The 25,732-nt window shown below is 38.0% G+C and overlaps 1 protein-coding gene across 2 annotated transcripts in view; it reads left to right on the top strand.

Annotated features, from left to right (window-relative positions):
- The window catches only part of LOC131041288 (protein CHROMATIN REMODELING 19), a 58,817-nt gene that overhangs the window by 19,042 nt on the left and 14,043 nt on the right, over positions 1–25,732 (top strand). For both annotated transcript variants that reach the window (XM_057974338.2, XM_057974330.2), the window contains exons 4-9: positions 10,410–10,450; positions 10,548–10,798; positions 10,929–11,109; positions 20,016–20,207; positions 20,457–20,630; positions 20,767–20,925. In XM_057974338.2, the coding sequence (XP_057830321.1) occupies positions 10,410–10,450; positions 10,548–10,798; positions 10,929–11,109; positions 20,016–20,207; positions 20,457–20,630; positions 20,767–20,925 (998 nt within the window). The remainder of the gene's footprint in view (positions 1–10,409; positions 10,451–10,547; positions 10,799–10,928; positions 11,110–20,015; positions 20,208–20,456; positions 20,631–20,766; positions 20,926–25,732) is intronic.

Raw genomic sequence — 25,732 nt, forward strand, 5'->3', positions numbered from 1 at the left:
TCAAACCCTAACAGGATATCGGGATGCCCATTCAAGGAGGCCCCTTGAGAAGCTAGAATTTGAGCCAGTTGGTCAAGTAGAGAGGGGAATTGCTCTTTTGGTTTCCACATCCAAATCCTTTGATCATCCTTGATAAAATTGCACCGAAAGTCAGAAACATGAGTATAGTTGACCTCAATGCATTTAAGCTTTATATCGTATTGATCAGGAAATCCCACACTTAAAGGACTCTTTTGGTTGTAGGCATCATATTAGAACAAAGCTTTATCGGCTCTCCCAACCAAAGTTTGAAAAGTCAAACTTGGGCTCAATAGCCCAAAATTTTGACTTGGACTCGGGACTAGACAAAAAACTTGGCATAGACTCGACAAAAGAAGAACCTCAGTTTGCCATGTTCAAGTACTAGAAGAGTTTGAGCTCAAGACTTGAGAGTCTGAGCCTAAGATTCGAGAGCCTAGTCCACTCGATGTGAGAGGCTAGAGATTCGGGAGTTTGGCGAGTCTTATAGAGTACTTGCGAAGTCTCCGAACTATGCTCTCAACAATCCAAAAGAGGCTTGTATTATATTTGTGCATTTAGTTCAGGTTTTTACATGTTTCTTAATTTTCTTGGTGTATGTGTTCATTTTTTTGGTATCAAATTTTGTGCACATCAAGTGTTGATATTGCAGTGAGGGGATTTTATCTATCATGCCTACATCCTTTCCACAGATCATGCTACAATAGTGTAAAACATATAGAGTCAATAGGGACACGATATAAAAATCCTTCTTAGTATACCAAGCCAAATATGTATTCTCTAGTATATGTATGTGGAATAGTTGTATTGAACTCCATTTCTGCCAATCTTGTACCTTGCATATGCCACTCCAATGGGTATTTGATCACCCTATGCTGTTTACAATATCTTCAAACGTGTGCAAGCACAAGCCGACTGAATCTCTTGATGTTGACCTTTCATCGATGATTATTCCACATGTACCCCATTGACTCCTAATTAAAAAAATTGTTTGGTTGTTGATGGTTGAGCATTTGACAAATTGAAGTAGGATTTCTGCTTGCCATTGCACATTTAATTACTCAACAATATATTCAACTCATAGATGGCCTTCAAATTGCTAATTATCTATTGATTCTTGTACAAATAGATGATCCCGTTATGGAATTTGTTGACTAGGTAGTGGATTGAAATCTTTGTACTACTGAATTAGGGAATCTTCTCAAAGTGAGGACCCTTGTCATCACTAACTCTGCTTCAAGTTCATTCCATTATTGGGTAGTTGTGCCCATCTTCATGACAAATGGATCTGACAATCCACTTGTCATTTTGTTATTAGTGAGCTCATTGAGTTGATTATCCTTGCTAATTTGGAAGGTGGATAGGTGACCATTCCCTCTTAGCTACGTTTTTTGTTAGGAATCATAAATACAAATTTCTTATGCAAATTGCCTGCAATTAGTCTTATAATTTTAGGTTGAGTGGCTTCCATAGTTTTCTTGCTTAATGTACCAACCGACACTTTTATAGCCATCTCACTTGCTAGTTGTCTTACCACTTCATCTTGTCAATCCCATTAGGCATCATTACTTCCTTTGTCTTCCATTTTGTTATTTCTGTTCAAATTTTTTGTTGGATTGTCATGGAGTGTTCTAATGCGTCCAACTAGTTGACATGGATCCCCATGTACTCACGTATATCCTTCATGCAACCTTTGCACATTCACTCTTACTTTGGTGTGCTCTTATCCTTGTGCATCTCTTTATCTCCCAGGTTTGAATATTATGCATAGTCCCTTGTGCATTCTTTGGAATGCCTATATAGATTGTTCGACTACATGAGCAACTTTTGTGTCTAACATGTTGATAGATGAATAAACTTGAGCGTTGGAATTTGCCATAGACAAACAAGTCCAATCCTCTTGATTGAATCAATGACAATAAAACATGCACTTTTGCTTATCCAAGCTCAATTCATTGCACAATATTTGAAACTCCTTGAATCAATCTAGTGGTTATGAAAATGCTACGCATCCTATCCATTATACTGCAGAACGAATGTTTACTCCCATGTAGGATCATTCTTGCTATTGAATTTGGAGGGCCTTTCTATGGATATTATCAATCACATCATTGAGATCCTAATTTGATATGTACATTATGGTAGTGCGTGAGGTTTCATTAGTGAAAATGAAAGAGTTTTTTTTACAAAAATGATGCATAAAAAGAAATACTAAAAATAAAATCTTTAAACCACATTTGGTTGTAGAGACCTTATTAATTGAAAAGAAAAGAGAAATTGGCGACAAGATTGTCACATATAATACTTATTAAGTGACTATTGTTAACTGCTTCTCATAAAACTTGTCCATCAAGAGACTCCAACTTCACTATACCTTCTACATTATGTGTTTGATGATGAATGATTGCAACCAATGGACCTTCAATTTTCTTGGGTGTTTCTAAAATTGTTTGTCATATGAAAATACCATCTTCGTATTTTGACACTTCTTTTTACTTGATATTACAGTCATGCCATACCTTTTGATAGTTTTACACAACTTACACCAATGCATAAATAGGCATTTCTCTTATATGTGATCAAGAACTTCAAGATAGGCACGCAATGACACTTGGTCATCCAAATGCACAACCTTTGCAATCATGAGACTTGGTACCGAAAAGTTAATCAATACCCCTGCTTCTTTTTTATACATATCTTGTCAACCACTCACTTGTGGTTTGAGATGCCCATATCACAAAGGCAATGCTTTTCTTAGTCTTTACATTTGACATTACAAATCTTAATTAAAATATTCCTTAGAATTTTGGTGAAGGCTTCAACTATTCCGTTGGCCTGAGGATGATATGGTGTATTTCTCTTATGTTGTACCATGAATTTGTGCAATAAAATTTGAACAGTTTGTGCAATTGAGTGAATGACTTGATCACTCATTAAGCTCAATTGGCATATAAACCAAGTGATGATATTTTAAAAAATGAATTGTATAGCTATCTCTATTGTACAATCCCTTGTTACTTCTTTTGGTCACTTTGTTTGATAATATAGCAGGCAGCACTATGTTGTGCAATTGGATGCACTATGCTGTACAACTTGTAGAGGTTTCCTAATGGACACATGGAAATAAACTAACAACAATTTAATCATTAGAACTTAGATATTTTAACCTGACTTTTGTAAAACTATTACCAGGCTAAAATGCTGGCAAACCTCAATTACATCACTTGTAGTTCCATTGAAATGGTGTTGCGTTTCTGGTATATAATTGGCAATGAAAAAAGTTCTAGAGTAAGGAGAAAGAAGCATGTTGTATGAGTTCAAGAGCCTGTCTGAGATCAAATAAAATCTTTTAAATGCTGATTACTAGCTGTTGAAAATCATTATTGCAGGTCTTTTCCTCCTTGCTACAAATCAGAAACCCATTGAAGGCAACACATATGTAGTGAATATCAATGATGAATTCAATTAGTGGATTCACAGCTTCTATTCTATGTTCTAGGGTGTTTTAGGGAGTGGAATGGTAGCCATAGTGGCTATTTTTTGGGATGGTCTGCAATGGTACATACATACATATGCACATACATATGTATATGTATGTACCATGAAAGTTTAAGTTTAGTCATTCATAATTCAATCATTTATATATATGTATTAATGATTCAAAAGAAATTGAATATCAGCAAATATGCTTATTGCTTCAAGTATGCAAGCAACAAATGTACCAATTATAGAAGCAATAATTTGAAAGTCTGTGATTGCAATTTTTTATTGCTCAATATCAAAATGAAGATTCACAATTACAACTATGACTCATGTAGACTATCAATATCAAAAGAGGCCTTTGACTCTGAATCACTCTATATCAAGTTGTGGCTCATCTAATGGAATCTCCAATCAATTGTTGCTGCACCTCATCCTGATCAATCTGTCTAGCATGCTTGGTATCAGAGTTTGTTGATTTTGAAGTTGCAAGGTACTATAAAACGAAACTAGCTTCTTTACATGCCTAGAGATAAGCCAATTCCTCTTGACTGATTAGTTGAAGTCTTAAGTGGAACAAGTCCTCTTTGCAGAAGAGGAACTGGCAGCTTTTGATGGTGGCTGAATGGTAAGCTGCCTTAGATTTGCTACTTTCTTCCCATGCTATTTTCACCATCTAATAGAGTCATTTTCAGCAAGAGTGACTGATACAGACAAGCATGAAGTGCCTGGTGAAAGGCAGCCAACATGCTAGCAGCTTCACACAAAAATAAATTCACAAAAGCGGCAAGAATAATATTTGGAAGATCAGACTTCAGAATTCACATTACAATTAGGCATGTGGCCCAGCAGTTGGGCATTACAATTAATTCAGACTCTCCTTAACATCACTGCCTGGACAGTCTTACAGAGTACAGCATAAAGAAATAACCCAGCTCCATGACCCTATTCTTGTATGTCATCCTAAACATACCTTTGCTTAATTTTATGGAAAACATTGACCAGAAACATCTGTCAGCTAATAATTCTCACAATCAGAACCAGTTATAAAATGGAAGCTGACAGCCATGATTCCCATGTTTAGGAATAGGCATATGCAGGGAAAGGTGCTTCACAGAAACTGTGAAATAATAATTGTTGGGTCAGAAGTTGGCAGGTGATAAATAGGATAACATCTGCGCAGAATGTGCTGTAGGCTCTAACTCCTACAATCTCCTTTATAACACGTTCGGCAATAAGGCTCTTAGGATACCTCACTGAAAGGCCCTACATGAAGGTCTTAGCACCACACCATGCAGTCCACAATGAACAGGCTAGAGATGTTTGAAAGAACATAAGTTACATCATCCAGGGATGGAGTAGATGGCCAATTCCGACAAGATAGTTATGGTGATGCCCCTGGCAAAAAGATGAAAAATCTCTGAAAAATCACGCAAAAATCAGAGTAAAAATTAAAATTTGGATGACCATGTTTTTGTGTGAGCAGTATTGAGGGTGATCTTAGAGATTGACAAATTCAATCAATTGCTCTTGAAGTCTACTCACATCCTTAGTATTTTACATGTATTGAAGGGCCTTCATAAACCCTAAACCCTTCCTTTTCCTCGCCATCAATCGTAGGAGCTTTGCAAGGTCTAGGTGCATAGCACTTGGGCTTAAGACCATAGATAGCCATATGAAGTGATATTTTCATAATAGGTTGGACATGGTAGTCATAGAAATGTCATCTAGGCTCCTTGCTATGAATTTGTTTTGGAGGGGTGGCTTGCCTCATCCAAAATAATCTCAAACCTAGTGTTCTTGGTTGCTTTTGATGTCTACTGTCTACTCTAGATACATGTGGCTTCAAATTCATGTGGTATCACTTCGCATTTGTGATGTCCTCATTGTAGTTTTTACTTACCTCTCAACTTGTCTTCTTTAGTCATTCACATTCATGGGGATACCTATCTGAACTTCTATCTAAAGATCTCCAAATACTCCATAGTTGGTGATATTATTCATTTTGGTGACTGTAATGCCTACATTGGGATCCTCTAGACACTCATTCCTGATCTCATATAGGAAGAGCTATGTTTTCATGAGATGGATCTTGAGGAGTTTGGTTTACAGGGTTTTTATTGATGGGAATATTGCTATAGTGACCTACGAGAGTCATCTTCTTTGATTAGGAGAATCTTAGAGTTTCCACATTCTCAATAGGCTTCCTTGGTTCCTTGATTTTGATAAATTCACTTGTTTTCCTCATGGTATTGATGCGAGTGTCATGGGCTATGTTCTCATTTACAAGTTTCTCATGCTAATTATGTGGTTTCTTTATTTCTCCTTGGTTACCACTTGTTGATTATGTAGTGATGTCCATCATTCTTGCTAATTCTCACTCCCTACACCCACTCCCTCCCACCTTGCTCCCTATAACTAGACATCCCACTATCGATTTTGTTGATGAATGTGCCCTTGATTATTCAGTGTGTCTTTCCCTTTTCTTGATGGATCTCTACTCCCTACCTTTTCCCACCATTGACTCCATTTATGACTTCTTCATCACGCCCTTTGGTATGCTTCCCTTCAATCTTGTCCCCACACTCTATATCAAAAGGCTTTAGTTTTTGCTATTTCATGACCCTCCCTCCTTTGTCTCCATCAATAGGGATTATTGTGGACTTCTTTGTTGCAAGAAGCACAAGTTTCTTTCCTCTTAATGACTTGCCCTTGTTGTTGAGCGTCACCACTCCCTGTGATGATGTGCTCAATTAATCTATGGTCGTGGTCCCCACTTCACTACCTACTTCTACTATTATTACCATAGGTAATGTTATGAGGGCTATTATGAAGTTATGTACTAGCAGAGTAGCTGATTACGAAGGCCTCCATGCTTCATTTATTAAATATGGTACGGATTTTGTGACCGCACATTTGGCAAAGCTTTTCAATGAGGTTGTTTGTTTAGGCTTTTCTCAATGTTGGTCTCGACTCTCAATGTATGTAATTTATCTTATTCATAAGTGTGGAAATCTCTTTAACCTTGGCAAGTATAGGAATCTCATGATTGGGCATGCAATTTTTTGAATACTTAGAGAAGTGTAATCTTCATGCTTGTGATAAGTCAGTTTTAAGGAAGAGTATCAGACCATTGATGACATCTTCACACTTTAGGCTATTTTAAGGAGTCTCACCAGCAATCTTCCATAATCTTTTACTGTTTCATAGACTTCAACAAAGATTTTGTCTCAATTTTGAGACACTTGCTTTTCCAATGGATTTGTAATATTGACATTTATGATTCTCTTGTTATTCCTGCTTGGAGGATTTATGAGACAATTATTGGGCAGTTTTGTACATCTGATGGTCCCTTCGACTTTGTGAGGAGTACTGTTGGGGTCAAAAAAGGGCGTCCTCTCCCCTTGACCCTCTTTAACACCTACATTGATAGGTTGGAGGTATTTATTTGACAACACTTAGTTGGATGATGGTTGCACTTTACATGAGGTAGTTATTGCCATTCTATTTTTGTTGATGATGTTGCTTTCTCCTCTCCCCTAGTTTAGCTTTTAGCATGATGCTTAACTAGAGCTAAGTTGTCCAACCATATCAATCTAGGCCACATCTTGGCCCAATTTGTCTTTGAGGATGTGATGTTCCAATTCCTTTTCTTCTACTAGTGCTTGAACTCTTTTAAGGAAGATCAAATTTTGTTTAAAGCTCATTCCCTCAAGGCTTCCTTGTCCTAACAAATCCTTTGATTCCTCCTAAGCCAAATTTTCTAGACAATTAGAGTAGGAACACAATTCCAAGCCAATCTTAATCCTTCACTCTTCACACCTAGGGTTCAACTCTTGAGTAGGACTAAGATCCTAGTTGGTTGGATCCAAATGAGTTTTCATTTTCTCAACTACCAAGATTACATTTGAGTGGAATTCTCATAATGTATGAAGAGGTGGTCGATAATTGTCACTTCCATTCCGCACAACACACACTTGGATGGACCTAGCTTTACAAGTCTCCATAACCTATTCAAAGTAAGCAACCTTTTCTTGGTTGCAACCCAAAGAAAGGCATTGGCTTTTGGAAACCCTTGACTTGGCCAAATCCTCCGCTCTTGGAAATCCCTAGTCCTTGGCCATTCAAATGGGTGATGTGATAGTGAGCATCTCTTGTAGTCATCTGTGTATGGGTGATATGATGACTTTAGCTATTCGATTCAGCATCTTGAAAATAGACATAGTATAAACAAGAGGAGCTGCTAATAAAGCTTTTATCATAGTGATCCTCCTTGCCACATAGAACCATTTCCCTTTCAAGGTCAATAACTTATTTTGTACTCTCACCACTTGGCATGCCAAGGTAAGAGCTAGCTAGATTGTCAATCACAAAGTCAAACATAGCCTAAAGGCTTTTGGTCTTTGAGAAAGAATATCATTGACTTTTGAGAATTGGCCATTTGTGCAAGTGTCTTCTCTTAACAATTCAAAGTCCATTTGAGAATTCTAGCCTCCTTAATGGATGCTTTACCAAAGAGCAAGGCATCATCCACAAAATGGAGGTGGGTAACATTATCAACCCTTGTCAACACTTGGAGAGTCCTTAAGTTGCCACTTCTCAACTCAACCTTGATGTTTCTCTCTAAGACCTGTTGCCAAAAGGAATAAAAGAGGCGAAATAGGGTCCCCTTGCATGAGACCTCTTTTGAAAGGAAAAAGCCTTTAGGAAAACCTATTAATAAGAATGGAGAAAGTAGGTTGAGGAGATGTAGTTGCACGCCCAAACACACTAGTCCTCACAAATTCCAAAATTTATGATCCCAAGATACCTTATCATGTGCTTTATTCATATCAGGTTTCAGCAACATACCCCTCCTTTTCTTGATTGAATTGATTGTTTTGTGGGTGATAACAATCCCATCCAAGAGTTGCTTCCCTTTGAGGAAATTGCTTTGGTCTTCCAAGATGATATCATGTAATCACTTCTTCAACTTGAACACCATGTCTTTGGTAATAATCTTGTGACTTGATTTGCATAATGCAATGGGTTGAAGCTCATCAACGTATTTGGGGTTCTTGACCTTAGGGATCAAGGCAAGAAAGGAAGTGTTTAAATTTTTCATCATGGTCTTTCTTGCCCTGCACTCTTCAGTCACTTTCCAACATCCAATCCAACAATGTCCTAGAAAGTTTGGAAGAGCTCAACATAGAAACCATCTGGTTTAGGGGCTTTCCCGGCACTGAGAGAGGTCACTTTTCAAATCTCTTCCAGCATGAAGGTGTTCATGAAATCCTTGTTTTGTTTCTCTCTGATAATTTTTGGGATGTTAAAAAAGCATTACCTCTAAGGGCCCCTTGATCCTTATCAAAATCATTTGCCAAGAGATCATAAAAAAATTTGATTGCTTTTTTGATTGCCTAAATGTCAGTAACATCATTGCCAGAAGGGGGAGAGATGGAATTTTTGTATTTTGATTACCCTCTTTAACCATTTAACTTTGAACTTTGGTTGCCAAAAATTCTCTTCCATGTGTAAAATATTGTTCAATTCTTCTTGCAGGCTATAGCTTGAAATCCCGTTTTCCACAGAGAGCTCATTCCTGGCAATCTTTGCCTCAATGTTACAAAGATCAGATTACGTAGCACACCTCTTGTGAAAGATACTTCTAATTACCATTTTGTTCCATTCCCATGCTCTATACTTGAGAAAAGGGTATATGTTTCTTTGCTAAATATATCAACTAAACACCTTGACCTCTTGTGCCTACTAGTTCTTGAGTTGTTCTTCAAAAGTTGGGTGTTCAAACCAAAAACACTCTATTTTGAAAGTGCAAACCGGATGTGTTTGATCCTTGTTCATCTCCATCCTGATGGGCCAGTTGCCAGAACCTCGCAAAGGAACTACGCTTGATGCAAGGCCCAATTTGAGTTAATAAAAAAAATTGTCCAATCTACACATAGTACAAGCTTCTCCTGTGTGGTGATGCTCTAGGTTTACCCACCAGCCTATTTCGGGCTTTATATTTGGCAAGTAGAGATCGTTGCATTTCTGAGTTTTGGTGTTGTATTCTACTGAATCTTGTATGGTTGTTGTTGCCAAGTTTGAGCCAGACTTTGAGTTGTTTAAATATGGTACAATAACTGTCATTGATTTTCTCCATTTTGATCAGAAATAATCCCATGATATTGAAATCTATGTAAGATAAGCGATTGAGAATCTGCTAGAGGAGAGGGCAGTGCCGGGATTTGAAATCTTTGCAAATGTGTGCTCTGTTGTTGGCATAGAGGAAGTCTGTAACTTAAGCAATTAACCTGTAAGCCACTTTATCTGGGAAGAGAGATTGGTAGAGCATTTTGGATTGTCTGTCTTGTCATTTGTTTGTCTTATATCAAGCTTATAACTGAGTTTCATTGGAAGGAATTAATCCACATGTATTATAATGGTAAATCTCAGAGGATAGTAATGAGTGGAATATGACTTGTTGAAATGGTTTTTGCATCTCTACCATTGATACCATTTCCACATTAGAAAGGCATTTGTTTTGTGGTTTCCCAAAATCTGTGTGAGTTGATGCCTGCACCTATTAAATGCTGTTAATTATTTAACTGATTATCGTTTAATATTTATTAACAACCATAGCTGAAAAACTGTGTTTGTGGCATGAAGAATACTATTTCTCCATTCAGCATAGTAAGCAGTTATAAGATTTGGGCAGTTAGACACAAAAGTATGCCGATTAACGTAAATCTATAGAACAATCACCTTAGGATCTGAATGAGTATTCATTATGTAGGTGGATTATTCAATTTTCTTTTTATTTTTATTCTGAAGCTTTCTTAAGATTTCTTTTTTCATCTGATTATTTATTTGTCCCCCAAATTTAGTTGGAAAGTTATTAAAAACATTATTTTTTGATTTTTATATTGCAGCTATATTGGCTGATGAGATGGGCCTTGGCAAGACTGTACAGGTATAACATTGTCTGGTATTCATTGTTGCAAGGATGGTATTAAAATAATCATTCTCTTGAGTTAACGATCCTAAAGTCTAATCGTTCACTTCTCCAGGCTATAACATTCTTGACAATGCTCAAATATTTGGACAACGATCCAGGTCCCCATTTAATTGTTTCTCCAGCTTCTGTTTTAGAGAATTGGGAAAGAGAACTTAAAAAATGGTGCCCTTCATTTTCTGTCCTTCAGTTTCATGGAACTGGACGGGCAGCCTTATCAAAAAGACTAAATCATCTTTCAAAGTCTGGTGGACCACCACCTTTCAATGTGTTACTGGTGTGCTATACACTTTTTGAAAGGCACAGGTTAGTTGGTACATTGTAACTCATTGCTGCACATTTTTACAATCCTAGTTTATTAAGTAGCTATTCTGCCATGCAATTTGGTCAGCTAAAAAATCGTATTTGCTTATGATTTTTGGTCTTTGTCAAACAGTGAGCAACAGAAAGATGATCGCAAAGTATTGAAGAAGTGGAGATGGAGCTGTGTGGTAATGGATGAAGCACATGTTCTCAAAGACAGAAGCAGCTATAGGAGGAAAAACTTAATGGCTGTTGCTCAGAATGCAAAACAGAGACTAATGCTTACAGGAACACCGCTTCAAAATGATCTTGAGGTAAACTCATCTATTGGTTCATCTTATCTTCTCATTTTCGCTTATTAGTTTTTTCTCTCTTTTGCTTGAAGCCTTGATGTGTATGTCTTGATTTGAGTACCTTCAAGCACAAATTTCTTTGTATTATTTCATTTGCATTTTCATTTGATACAATGTAGAAAAGGGGATCCGATGAAGTATGAGTTTAATCCTAGTAGCCTAAACAAGTTTCCCACACTTATTATGCTGAGAGGCATTCTATGGTGGCATCAAGGAGTTTCATGTCATGACCATTTAAAATAAAAATTCCTTAAGTTAAATTTGACAGCCATTCACTCATCAAATAATTAATTTTAATGTAAACATAATACTAATATCAATAAACATGATAGATATTTTAAATACTTCTATTGAGAAATCACTGGGGAATATTGGTTTCGAGCTCTATTGTTTAAGAGTTATTTTATTATACTTAAGAAACTTTTAGTATTTTATTTACAACATACATAAATAGAAACACAAATTTTAATTTTTACAAACCAAAAGAAATTATTTACTTTTGCTTTTATTTTAAGAATAATTTTATTTTCTATATAAAAATCATTTTTAATATCTATCTAAAGTACTTAATATATTCATGAACATTAAGTAGGTAGATTAGAAAAGAAACAGACAATATTTATTTTAACATTTACTCAAGAACTAAAACAAATAAATACTAAATAAAATAAAATAACTCTTCTATTAAAAAAAAACTCTTAAGTAAATAAATGTAGATTTTCAAATAAAACTAAAGCAATTAATGTAGATAAAATAATATATGTAGTAAATAACCCCTTGTTAATGGGGATGGAGGGATTAATCCCTTGACAAATCCAAGAAAGGGAATAGTTTGGTCTGTCCCCCACCAAAGGCTGGTTCAAACATAATGTGAAGTGTCAAGGGGACACCCTGTAATCTCAGAAACTAGTTGCAGTTTTAGGGATCATAGTGGAAATATGGTCGGGGGACCTTAGTAGAACTATGGTTGGAGCTGCCTCAAAGAGATTAGCACCAGTAACTAACAATGAAGTAGAAGCACAGACACTATTTCTCGACCTACAGACTTGTGAACACTTGAGAATCAAATGAGTGCAGAATCTGCAGATAGAAGGTGATTGAATGATTCATGTGAATTCTTTTAGGAAGAAAGTATTGTCTACTTAGAAAAATAAAAAATATATTGAGGTAGTTGTAGCCCCTCCTAGAATCTCTATCTGCCTTCACAATGAAGCACATATATAGAGAGATCAATGTTCATGCATTCTAGACATCTCATTGCAAACTTTGCAATAGCCATGAAGCGAGATTGCACTGTAGACATGTCATTGCAAACTTTTGACTATCAAGTTTTGCAAAGATTTGTCAATCGTCATGCATCTTTTCTCACAATTGTAAAATGAGTGGATTCAGTTTTCTATATGAGCTGGATCTGTATCTTGAATCTAGTGAGACAGATTTCAGGAAGGAAAAGTGTAACAGAAACATTTTGTCTCTGTCAATTATCATGCATCCTTTCAGGAAATTGTAAACATAGTCAATTATCATGCATCCTTTCAGGAAATTGTAAATATAGTCAATTATCATGCATCCTTTCAGGAAATTGTATGCATAATAGAAATATGTTGGAAATCTAGAACTTTTGCTCTTTATTCATATCACAAATGGTGATATCAGTGTAGTATACTGAGTTTTGTACCAATAATGATAGATGTGCCCCAACAGAATGGTTCATTCATGGGCCATACGTGGAGCTGTATATCAATGACTCTTTGCAGACAGGCACATAAAGAAGTTGGAAATTTGTAAACCAAAACCAATATTTGCTAACTAAAATAATAGACAATTTTTTGAAAGTTTTGTATTGTTTATTTAAGAGGACCTACTCATTGTATTTAAAGAGGAACTCCTTTACTTATAAGTTACTGGTTTGTTGGAAAATCTGGTTGGATCTGGGTCTGATTCAAACCTCAGTACTGAACTGGAACTGATCTGCCTATAGAGCTACCTAGGGTCTTCTCAAACAGGCCTGGATTCAACCAGGATGAACTTAGGTGAACACAAACAGAACTCGAGTGAACCCACATTAAAAAATTGCCTTCTTTGAATGTTGAATTATGTGCAAATTGCAGGTTGCCATTGTCCTTGTGATGGGACTTTAACAAATTTCTGTGTCTGGTGTTGGATTTCTTCCTCTTTCAATTCTGCAAACTTGGGAAGACCTTGTGGTGTTGGTTTCCATCAGTGTGATGTTGTGTAATGCCTCAAAGTGATCTCCCCGAGTCAGATGGGTCAGAGGCCTTGCAGGGTCACCAAGAGTGAGTTGGAGAGATATAGAGTGGCTATGGCTCAAAGGTTTCAGCAGAGGATTGCCAGTCGCAAGTTTGAATATGTAAGGCTGTCATGACAATTAACAAAAATCCTACGGTTAAACTTATTACAATATTTCTTTAGGTTTCTGATGTTTTTTTAAACAGTTAAACGCCTTTGACTTGTAGCTATGAACCGGTGAGGTCACAAATGGGCAACCTCATCCCCAATATAAACATTTAACAATAACACTCCAGCAGGGTTTGAACCTTGATGGAAAGAACAATAACACAACAACTTAACCATCACACCATGGCAATATTGGCCAATTTAGGCCAGGGATGTACCTCCTAAGCAGAATGCATATGCTCCACTCCAAATGCCGCGGACAAATCAAGATATAAGATCTTGGTAGCCCTTCAATTGTCAACGCGATAAAGAGTAACCCCGTGAGATTTGAACCTTGGTTGTTGGCACTACAAGATGGGGATAGCTCCCAATACATCAGAAATTGACAATTAATTTGTCGTCATAGACTCAGACCAGAACCTACATAGCACCTAAACAATACAGAGACTCAATCATCTAAGGAGTTGTAAATCATAGCTAACGCCCTTTCCAATTCCACACATTTGGCCAAACCAGCCTGGGAGAGCCAATTGTCATCCGCGTCCAGTAGTTTACAAAAGGGATCCAAATTGTTGTTGATTATCCCGATTCGGAAGACCACCCATGCATTTTCAATGAAATTTTTCCTATTCTCCTTCCATTCTCTGTGAGCAGGGGATATTGGAGACTCGGCCTCTTCATCATCTGATACATAGTTGGCGCTGTCAAAATAGACTCCCAAGATGCGGACAAAGGTTTGCAGAGGAAATCTTCAACATATACGCTGCCCAGTGTATGATACCAATCCTCCTTGCATGCCAGAGTGCATCTGACCTGGCCTAGAGTAGGCCCTTTTATTTTATCTGTTGGTTTAGCCAATGCCAGTCCTATCTGACACATTCAAACTAGTTTCAATCTTCAAAATATTTAATAGGTCCATCCCTACGTTGGAGTTGTCGACTAACTCCTCTCTGGCTTTTTTTGAGATCCCCACATTCGCCAAATGATCAGCAGCCTTATTTGATTCTCTGAAGACATGAGATATTCTGTACTGAGGAATCTGCTTAAGGTATTCTAATACTTTCCCCACTATCCTCTTTATCTTCCAATTTGAAATTTCTCCATTTTTAACTGTGTTAATAATTACTTGTGAATCTCCTTCAATGTTAACCGAGTCTATCCGCTGTTCTGCACAAAGTTTAACACCTCTCTCCAATGCGGTTACTTCAGCAACGTTGTTGGTAGCATTGCCTAAGTAGGCATGCAAACCAACGATCAACTTGCCGCTGTGGTCTCTCAGGATACATCCATACCCAGCCTCCCCTGGGTTGCCTTTGGCAGCTCCGTGAAAGTTGAGTTTTAGTCTACCTTCTACCGGAGCAACCCACGAGGCATTCTTGCGACATGATGCCTTGGAACTGATATTAATGCTTGGAGGAATTAGTCCCTCCCACCTTGTCTGTATCCTTTTGTCCCAATCATTGATGTACTCTATTTTCCTGCTATATGCCTTCTTATTGGCAATTTCCATGATACCGAGTTTTATCTTTTCCGTTACCCTTTCCACACTTAGTTCCTTTCCTTCAAAAATCTGTCTATTTCTTTCAATCCAGATTTGCCACATTAACATTGATGGGGAGACAATCCACAGTGACCCCCACAATGAATTCTGGTTTAAGATTGGCCAACCATAAAGAAAATTTACTAAATTGTCATTCCTTGCCGAAGACCATTCTAATTCCTGACATAACCAGTTCCAGCACTGATTTGCGAATGGGCATTCGTAGAGAAGGTGATTGGAGGTTTCCTCCGCTTGATTGCAGAGCACACAGATACTTGGCCCATGAAATCCATAAGTTTTCAGCCTTTCGCCAGTTAGAATCCTGCCATGTACAACAGTCCAAAGGAAAGCACCTGCTCTAGGGGCCACTAGCTTATCCCAACATAATCTTTAGACCAATCGACTGCCTCCCTCTCAATGGTTTGTAATTGGTATCCTAATCTAGCATTATACACACCAGACCGGGAGGCACACCAAATAATTTCATCCTTATGTATATTGATTGATATCTTTCTGTGATATAGGATATCTTTGAGCTTCTCCTGATCCTCGCTTGCCATGCTCTGACATTGTATGGGAATCCATTTAAAAATCCCGCTGCCTGGCTGTGACTCTTTTAGATAATCTGCCACTACCTCACCAAAAGTCATCTCAGCCTCTGAAATCCAATCCTGCTGTTCAAACAGATCACACAGGCTTCAATTCCCGTCCCAGGAGTCTCTTTAGAATTTTGCTCTTTTCCCGTCACCCACCTTCCATGTCAAATGCTCCATGATCACATGTCGACAATCCTTCATGAATCTCCATACCACCGAACCACCCTGCGAAGTTGCAAAGGTTAGAATCCTAGCTGGATCATCATCATCCAAATACTTTTTTTGCGTAATTCTGTACCATAACTTCCCAGGATCTCTGTACATCTTCCAAATTAGTTTAGCCCCCATCGGGATATTTTGTTCTTCCATCTTCCTGAGGCCCGCACCACCCATGTTTTTGGTTCTGCAAGCAACCTCCCAGTTGATCAATGGGATTCTTCTAGCTTCCTTAGCCCCATCCCAAAGGAATTGCTTGAAGAAGCTTTCCAACGCTTGGATCACTTTGGAGGAAAGTTTGAAGCAGGACATAGCATAGTTGGGGGTGGCAGTTAATACAGACTTGATCAGAAGGATTCTTCCTGGCAGAGACAACATTTATGTTTCCAAGCTTCAGTCTTCTGTCTGCACCTTGAAATTAATTCTTCCCATAGAGCCATTCTAGATGTCCCGGAGAACAATGGGACTCCCAGATATTTGGACGGAAGCACACCAACCGACCAACCCAGAATGCCAGCTATTCTTGTTTGCACTGCCTTCTTTGTGTTGAAGAAGAAGATCTCCGTCTTTTTATCGTTGATCTGCTGTCCAGCAGCCTTAGCATACATAACCAATGTACCATTGATTATATTTGCTTCCCTGACTGTGGCTTCCCTGAACAAAGTAGTGTCATCTGCAAACTGTGAATGAGTAACCGGAGTTAAAACCTTGTGAATCAAAATGCCCTTCCATAACCCAGTGCTTCTTTGTTTATAGATGTATCTACTTAATGATTCAGCCATTATGACAAACAGAAAAGGTGATATTGGGTCGCCTTGTCTGATCCCGTTGCTACTCATGAAAAATCCAAAAATAGCTCCATTGACCACAACAGAAAAGTGGGGTGTTCCAATGCAAAATTCAATGATTCCAATCCAATTTTTATCAAATCCAAATTCCTCCAGCACTCTGATTAGAAACTCCCATTGAACCTTGTCGTAGTATCCAATTTAATCATCATTCCATTCTTCCTATCCGTTACTAAAGTAAGTATAGTTTCAGCAGTGAGAATAATGCTATCAGTGATCTCACGTCCGGGTGTGAATCCATTCTGTTCCACAGAAATGAGCTTGTGCATCACTTGCTTCAATCTGTTTGCCAATGCTTTCGTCAAGATTTTGTAAATTGTGTTACATAGAGCAATTGGCCTAAAATCATCCAATGATCTGACGTCGGTTCTCTTTGGGATGATCACCAAGATTGTATTGTTTAACTCCTTGACAAATTTCCCTTTGCATCTTACTTCCTCAATCAGTTTGCAGATATCCGTCTTTAGAAAGCTCCAGCACTTCTGATAGAAGCTTGCTGGAAATCCGTCCGGGCTGGGTGCCTTATCTGGATGCAAGCCAAACACAGCCTTCCTAATTTCTTCCTCACTACAAGGATCCATCAGCATCTAATTGTCATCTTCGCTAATAATCTTAGGGATTGCCTCCAGGATTTCCCCCCTGCAGTGTGCATCTCCTGCATTTCCTGAGTTCAGTAAATTCTTGTAGAATTCCACTGCCGCCTTCCCAATGCTGTCCCTTTCCCTACAGCTATTGCCATTAGCAACTGAAATTTCAGATATTTGGTTCTGTGATCTCCTAGCCTTAACAGACGCATGAAAAAACTTGGTATTATTATCTCCCTCCTTGATCCACAACTCTGTGGCCTTGTCTCTCCAATAAATTTCTTCTCTCGCAAGAATTTCTGATAATTTTGCTTTCAACTCCTCCTCTTTGAAGTTTTAAGTAATCTGCCTGATCCATTCTGTCTCTTATAACTTTACTATTAAGCAATTCCAATTCCGATTCGATATCTGCCTTTTCCTCAGATATTTTTGAAGACCTCCTTGTTCCAGACTTTGAGCTTTTCCTTAATGTAAGCCAATTTCTTAGTAAAACAGTAGCTAATTTTACCTTTGAATCTACCTTCGTTCCACCATTCTTCCAGGGACTTCAGAAGTGTGCTCTCTCTCCACCACATATTTTGGAAATTGAAGTAACTGCTGCCCCAACAGCATTCCGACCCAACCTCCAAAAGCACTGGAAAGTGGTCAGAAACACCATAAGGAAGAGTAGAAGCCATCATGGGAATACTGTCCAACACCCCCTGAGACCCGCAGAGAAATCTGTCCAATCTCTCTGAAATATTTGTGTAACCAATTCTTCTATTAGTCCAAGTGAACCATCCAGAACTTGGCTTGCAATCAATTGCACCGACCTGGTGAATGAAATTTCTGAAATCCATCATATCTCTAGTGATCCTGCTATTTCCACCGCTCTTTTCAGACAGATCCAGGATAGTGTTGAATTCTCCCCCAACAATGAACTTCCTGTTATTGGTAGAAATGGTATTTTGGCTGAGATCCTCCCATACCTTGGCCTTATCTGCAGTCTGTGTGGAGCCATAAACATTCCACAACACAAATTCCACAGATGTGAGTCTGCTTCGTACACTACATGACATCCAATTTTTCTTCTTGCTAATGGGAGTAACATCAACCGAGTTGGGTTTCCATAGAATACCAATCCGCCTGCATAACCTTTAGCTTCTTGGAAGACACCCATCCATCCCTTACAGTATTTAACAAATTTGTCCCCTACTTCATTGTCGCATTTGGTTTCTTGCAGCAGAATAATGTCACTTGATATCTTTCCAAGATGGTGTATCACCATTCTTCGCTTGTCAGGGGCCACCAGACCCCTGACATTCCAACTGGTAATCTTCATTACTTCCCAAGGGAGCCGGTTGCTCCCTTGGTACCTTTCATTTTGAACAATTCAGCTACGCTTTTGAAACCTTTGCCTGTTGGACTTCCTACCTCTGCCATTTTTGCCTTTTCCCATCAGGCCTAAAGCAGATTGACTTATGTAGCTGGGATCAGATTGACTTATATATATATTTTAAAAAAATTGAATGCAAGGCCAATTTTGGATAAATCATGTCACTTGTTAAGATGTGTGTATTTACAATTTTTATATGGTTTTTTGCATGGACGAATCCAAAACGAACCAACCCCCATTTTTTGTTTTAATATATCTGTATGCCTATGTTCCACTGCGTTTTGGGGACAGGCAATGACATGGATGCATTTTGGGGACGTCCCCTTGGGGGCCCTTTTTTATCGATTTGTTAGCAAATTGTGTTTTCTCTCCAATGCTAAAGGCTATCTTATGAACCTACCACCATGTTTTTGTTGCACCATACAATTTTCATTATGAGGTAAATAATATAAAACCTCTAATTGAACAATACAATAAAATTCTCAAGTTCCAATAGATTGTACAACTCTACTGTAGGCAGAAATCCTCATTAATTTGTGCAAATCAAATTGTATGCAAGCAGAAATGAAGTTGCAGCAGTCATAAATCATGTAAAACCTCATTCAAAACAGTAGTATGGTGGCTGGAATAATTGTTTTTAGCAGTTCTAATAGCCAAACCCCTTACAAACAACATGAGACAAGGAAAATCTCTTAAAATCTACTAACATGTGGCTGTATATGATTTCAAATCAGAAACTCTACAAATCAATAATATAAAAATGGCACAATAACTACAATACTCCCTAGCCGCATGGGACACCTAGCTGTCCTTGGGATGGCTAGGCGGCCCTGAATGATATGGGGACATTTTCTCCGTTTCCTGCAAATTCTTAGACAGGGGGGATGGTAGGGGGATGTCCCCTTGATGTCCTGCCATCCCCAAAACGCCTAAGGGATGGGGACGGGGATGACTGCTTCCAAGACAGGGGACGTGTCCCCATGCATCCTTGCTGCATACTGAAACTTCTTACATAAACTCGAATCAGTAACATAGCTTTTATTTTTTAGCGTGTTGAGTGCAATTTGAAATTTTGAACATTTAAAGTATGATTTGTACCATATTACAAAAAGTGAATTGTGATAATCTTGTGTAAATTGAACGGTCAGTGGAATATCTAAATCTTACTAATTCATTTTTTCTTATTCAGTTGGCAGTTACAAGATTGTGCAAATAAGTATAAAAAATTTCTTTTATTGATTGGATCTTATTATATGCATACTTATGCATGTAAGGTTATCTTTTTACCAGGAGCTTTGGTCCCTCTTGGAGTTTATGATGCCAAATATTTTTGAGACTGGTGATGTGGACTTGAAGAAGATTTTGGGTGCTTCAGCAGAAGACAGAGACTTGATTGCTCGTATCAAATCAATATTGGGGCCATTTATTTTGAGGCGCTTGAAATCAGATGTTATGCAGCAGTTGGTACCAAAGAATCATAAGGTTGCAAATTTACTCTATCTAAAAGTTGTTATTTTTTAAAGATATAATATAGGGGTTCTACTAAGGGGTCCCTTCCCTGCATGTAAGTACATACATACTACAAAGCAAAATATTAGAGACATTGTTATTAGGAATGATTGTCCATCTTTGTGATTTCTTGCAGTTACTTTCTGAATATACATTGATTTTAACACAAAAAGTTCATATATTTGTCATTTTTTTCATATATTTGTTATTTTTTTCATACAGGTAGAGTTTTTGACTATGGTTCCAGAACAAGCCGATGCATATAGAGAGGCTATTGAAGAATATCGTTCAGCTTCTTTAGCGCGTCTGGCAAAAAGTACAGGGTCAGACATATCAAATGTTGTTGGTTTCCTTCCTCGGCGTCAGATTTCTAATTATTTTATGCAGTTTCGTAAGGTACTTTGTAAGTGTTTGCATTATGGCTCATTTGTTTTGAGTGTTTCCATTATGGCTCATTTATTTTGTCTACTGAATGATATACTAGCAGTGCTTGAAAGAATGTAAATTTGTTTCAACTTTCAACTTTTTACAGATTGCAAATCATCCTTTGCTAGTGAGGCGTCTCTACACAGATTCTGATGTAGACAGTTTGGCTAGAAAGTTGCATCCAAGGGGTGCTTTTGGATTTGAATGCACTCTGGACAGAGTTAGAGATGAACTTCTCGGTTATAATGATTTTTCATTGCATCAGGTATACTATCTGATGTTTTGGAACATGGCTGTGTGTTGGTACAATATTAATACTTTGCATGGGCATTGAGGCATCCCTAAATTAATCAGTCTATGTTAGGAATACAGAAGATAGATACTTTTTTGATTTTTGAATATTTTTTTCGAGATGGTCATGCAAATAAGCAATCACATAATGTGCTTTTGTAGAATTCTAAAGTGTGCAAATTTTACACTTGGGATGGGGAGGCTTGTAGATTCTTTATTATATAGATGCTTTGATGAAAGAATACCAGTCAAGTACACAGAGTGGATAATTTGCATCCAAAGCTTTCTTCATTCAAATACAGTATCTCCTAATAATGACAGACACATCTCCTTTGAAATGACTCTTTACCTTATAGTTTGTACATAAATATGAATGGCGAAATACAGCTATATACATATGATTCTTGACCTTCTTCATAGCTTTTACACATGTATAAGCTAATAAATGCCTAGGGTCCATACAGACATAGTACCCACAATTATATTAGGAAAATACTGAAGAAGGATACTTTTTTGATTTTTGAATATTAAGAAATCACATAATGTGCTTTTGTAGAATTCTAATGTGTGCAAATTTTACACTTGGAATGGAGAGGCTTGTAGATTCTTTATTATATAGATGCTTTGATGAAAGAATATCAGTCAAGTACACAAAGAGTAGAAAGTTTGCATCCAAAGCTTTCTTTGTTCACACATCTCCTTTGAAATGGCTCTTTACCTTATAGTTTGTACGTAAATATGAAAGGTGAAATACAGCTTTGTACATATGATTCTTGACCTTCTTCATAGCTCTTACTGATGTATTAACTATCAGAGTGTTAACATGTTCATGTCTTGTGGAGCAGTTATTTCTATGAAAAGGGTTGAGAAACATTGTTTATTGAAGTGTCATCTTGGATTTCAATGTGTAGAAATATTTGTTCAATAAGTTTAATTGCTTTGGAAGTTTTTGGGGTTTTATGTTTCCTTTTGCTGAAAGTTGATCATGTTTGGAGTGTTACTATATATCTTCTAGGCCACCATTGCCAAAAGTATCAGGCATGATCTGTGCAGTAACATGTTTGTGGTTTGGATATGCAAAGTGTTTGTGCCCGATGCGAGCTTTGCTTGCCATTTGAAGGCCACAAGAAATGTTTTGTTGGAAATATTGTATGATGTGAAGTGTCTGAGTGCTTTAAGGGAAAGTTTAACAGCACAGTCATATACACCCATTGTTTTTGTTATTGTTGTAATTGGCTGTGTATGTCCCGAGCTTCAAATCCACAATATTAGGGTGCTATAATAAATGGCAATATTAGGGCGTGCTTGAGATTGATGATTGAACAACTGTGTATGAAGAAGCAAACAATACAATAAGAAATGATAAAGAGATGTATTTCATTCTGCTGAACTGCTTGCTTCAATGAAGGAATAAAATGCCTTAGAAATCATATAGGATATTGTCTCCTCAAATCTGTGTTTGTTTTTGCATGTAAGGAAATGGTGTGCCAAGCTATTTCTCTCTTGTGCCATTTACAGCTATGAATGTGGGAGGATTTTACTGCATTCAAAAGTTTGAATGGATGAGTTCTAAAAAATTTGTTTTCTTGTGGACACCATGGGTGTGTTGTTGGGCCTGCAAGTAGCTGGTAGTCTGTGGCTATTCTCAATGCAGCCATGGTTTATGTTTTGACATAAGTGGTTTGGTTTATTTAAACCATGTTTGTGTGTGTTGGCCGTGTTGAAGTGTGATTAATAGTAGAATATTAGCATGTTTGTTGACAATGACGTGTGGTAATTGAAAAGTAAAGCTCTAATTAATATTAGCATGTTTGAAAGGCCATATTTTCAAAATTTGTCTTTGAAACTACTTGTAAAGTCATTGTAAGGGTGTGCTATTGGTAGTTTGTGCTCTTGGGGCATTTTCTAAATTGTATTGTACTAATTAGTTTGTTAGGGATTCTAATGCTACATTAGGCAGATAAGCTCTAAGGTTGGTAAAAGAGGAGGTGAAAGGCATAGGAGGCTGGAGGTTTATCCCATCTTGGGTTAGCATCTTGCTCACAAATGGTACACTGCTTGGGAGGCATTGGATCTTCATTTAATGTCCCCTTTTGGATCAAGTAGGAGTTTGGTAGTTCTTTGCAGTTTTTGGACAAGGAGAGATTTGCCCTCTCAGAGGAGGGATGTTCTCTGATTGTTGGATTTGTTTCTACTTCACACTTGAGGAGGGATTTTTTCTCGTTAGGCACCATAGGAAGGATTTGTACTCTTCAAGGAGGGTGTACTCTCTTAGAGGAGAGATGTTTTCTCAGTGTGCATTTTAGGAGTTCGTTTTCTTAGAGGATGGATTTGTTCTTTTGAGTTGGGATATGTTCTCATGTTGTACATGTGATTTGGGATGGATGGTCAGGGCATCCACTAATTGATGAGCACAAGCTTATACTGAGAGGGGTTGGCAGGTGAATTAGTATAAGACAATCTTTTTAACTTTTTCAAAATAGCAACCACAATAATATCAATTGCACAATATCAACAATTAAGAACACAAGATTTACGTGAAACCTTTGAAGAGAAAACCATGGGAAAATATTGCTTATATGAAATTTCTCTTACAAATACTGTAGGCACCAACCTATTGGAGACACCAATCCCCACTACTGAGCATCAACTCAGCAAGAAACACTAGTCTTTTCAATTTTTAGGCACTAACCTACTGGAGACACCAATGCCCGCAACTGAGCACCAATTCAGCAAGAGACACCGATCTCTTTGATGTGAGGCACCAACTTCCAAGCAAAGTTCTACCTTATGAATGCTGCTTTTACAATGGATGATGGACAATTCAATTCCCATTATAAGAATCTTAATCTCATGGGCATGTTTTCAATGAATGACATTCATATAAATGGTAAACCTCCTTCGCAAAATTATGCCTTCTAAAAAATAATTATTCTTCTCTTCCTTAAGTCAATGCTTCTCGTGTTTGAATGATATGTCCTTTCTATTTTCTTCTCAAAATCTTGTGATGTACATATGATACATCTATTTATTTTCCACACTTTCTTCTTTCCACATGCCTTTCTCCTTTTATATTCCCATATCCAAGTGAAGTGATAAACCTCTTTTAATAGAGATCTCCCTTCAAAGAGACACGACTTTTTCTTCACAAACTATCACTGAAATTCTCTTTTCCTTGAATGCTTCCTTAAGATTAATCTGTGCCTTTTCTAAACTAACTCCAAACCTTTTCTTCTCTACTTGATTTCTGCCTTATGAAGTGTAATCACTGCCCATACTTAATTGCTGCATCTTCATGCATTGCTGTCCATTAGTAAAGGTAATCACTGCCTTTCTGAAAGTTAATCACTCCCCATTATCCTTTATTGTGAGACAACGCCTCCTTATCATTATTCACTACTTTTAATCTTTTCAGATCAACTTGGTTAAATTTATATATGGAAAACCTTTGTCTAGGTCTGCCCATAATAAACATTGATTCAAATTTTATTTCTATCTTAGTCCTCTCAAAGGTCGGCTTTGTTAAGGAAGGTGGGGACTCCTTAAGGGGTTGGCCTCAGCGAATCTTTATTTCAACCAGCCATAATTGGTTATGAAGTCGGCCACGATAAGTTCTTTCTTGAATAAAATGATTAGTGGCCTTTGGCCCTTAATCTGCTTCAGCACTTCATCTTGTGACAGTGATCAGATCTTCTTGGACATGTAGTGTCGTGGTTAAAACACTTAGTTGGTGAAGCGGCCACCATGGTTCAAAAACTGAAGTGTGGGGATGAGGTCCCCAGTTTGTGGCCTCACTGGTTCATAGCTCCAGGCGGCAGTGGTTTGTATGGAACTAAAAATGGCGGTTCTTAACTGTGTCATTGTTTCTAGAAGGTCCTTTACCCTTATAGGTACTTCCATCTGCTGTACTTGCCCAATGATGTTATTTTTAGCTTCCGTGCGGGATGATGTACTCACCACCTTGTTGTTCCATCGTTCGGTCGTCATCTCACGTTCAATATTGGCCTTTGCCTCCCGTGATCTCTCCTTCTCCATACAGGGGTCGGGATAAGTGGCCTTTTTCGTCTGAGCACGGGTGATCGCCAGTACTTCTTTCTCACCAGTCTTCTCAGCCTTCTCAATGTTGAGGAGATTAACCCCTGCCTTTGGGCAATTTGCGTCATCATGGTCGCCTAGCCCACACCATCGACAAAGGTGCTGAGGGGTGGCTTCCTTCTTGCAATCACAGGCGAAGTGCCCCCACTGATTACAGGCCCTACATTGGATCATTGGCCGGCCTTGGCGTCATACTGGATACGACTTTTGTTATTGTTTTTGTTTTTATTCCTTACGCTGCCGCATTTGTTGTCCTGGTAACCTTCAGATGATGCCGTTGTGTTGGTTTGCTGGGCCGTACCCACTGGTGCGGATGTTGTGGCCTGCTCAGTGAACAACACTTGGCTCATTTGCGTACTTTGGGTTTTCATGTTGTATGGGCATTCCTTGATGGAGTGTCCCATCACTTGGCAAATCTCACAAAAGGCCTTCTTCGGGCAGGTGCCTTTTGTGTGGCCTTCTTCCTTACAATCAGTGCACCACACGTCTTCGTTTTTGTTCGTGCTTCCTTTCATGTTCTTAAATTCCTTCAACATATGGTGCATATCCTTTTGAAGCGCTTTCATCTTCTTACTTGATGATTCGTCACTATTGCTTTCTCTCGAGGACTCCTCTTCTCCAGAGGACTTGTCCTTTTTCTTCCGCGATGTTTTGTCTTCACTTTACAAGTCCATCGCACGGTTGTA

This window comes from Cryptomeria japonica, chromosome 11 (genome assembly GCF_030272615.1).
Source record: "Cryptomeria japonica chromosome 11, Sugi_1.0, whole genome shotgun sequence".
Lineage (NCBI taxonomy): Eukaryota > Viridiplantae > Streptophyta > Pinopsida > Cupressales > Cupressaceae > Cryptomeria > Cryptomeria japonica.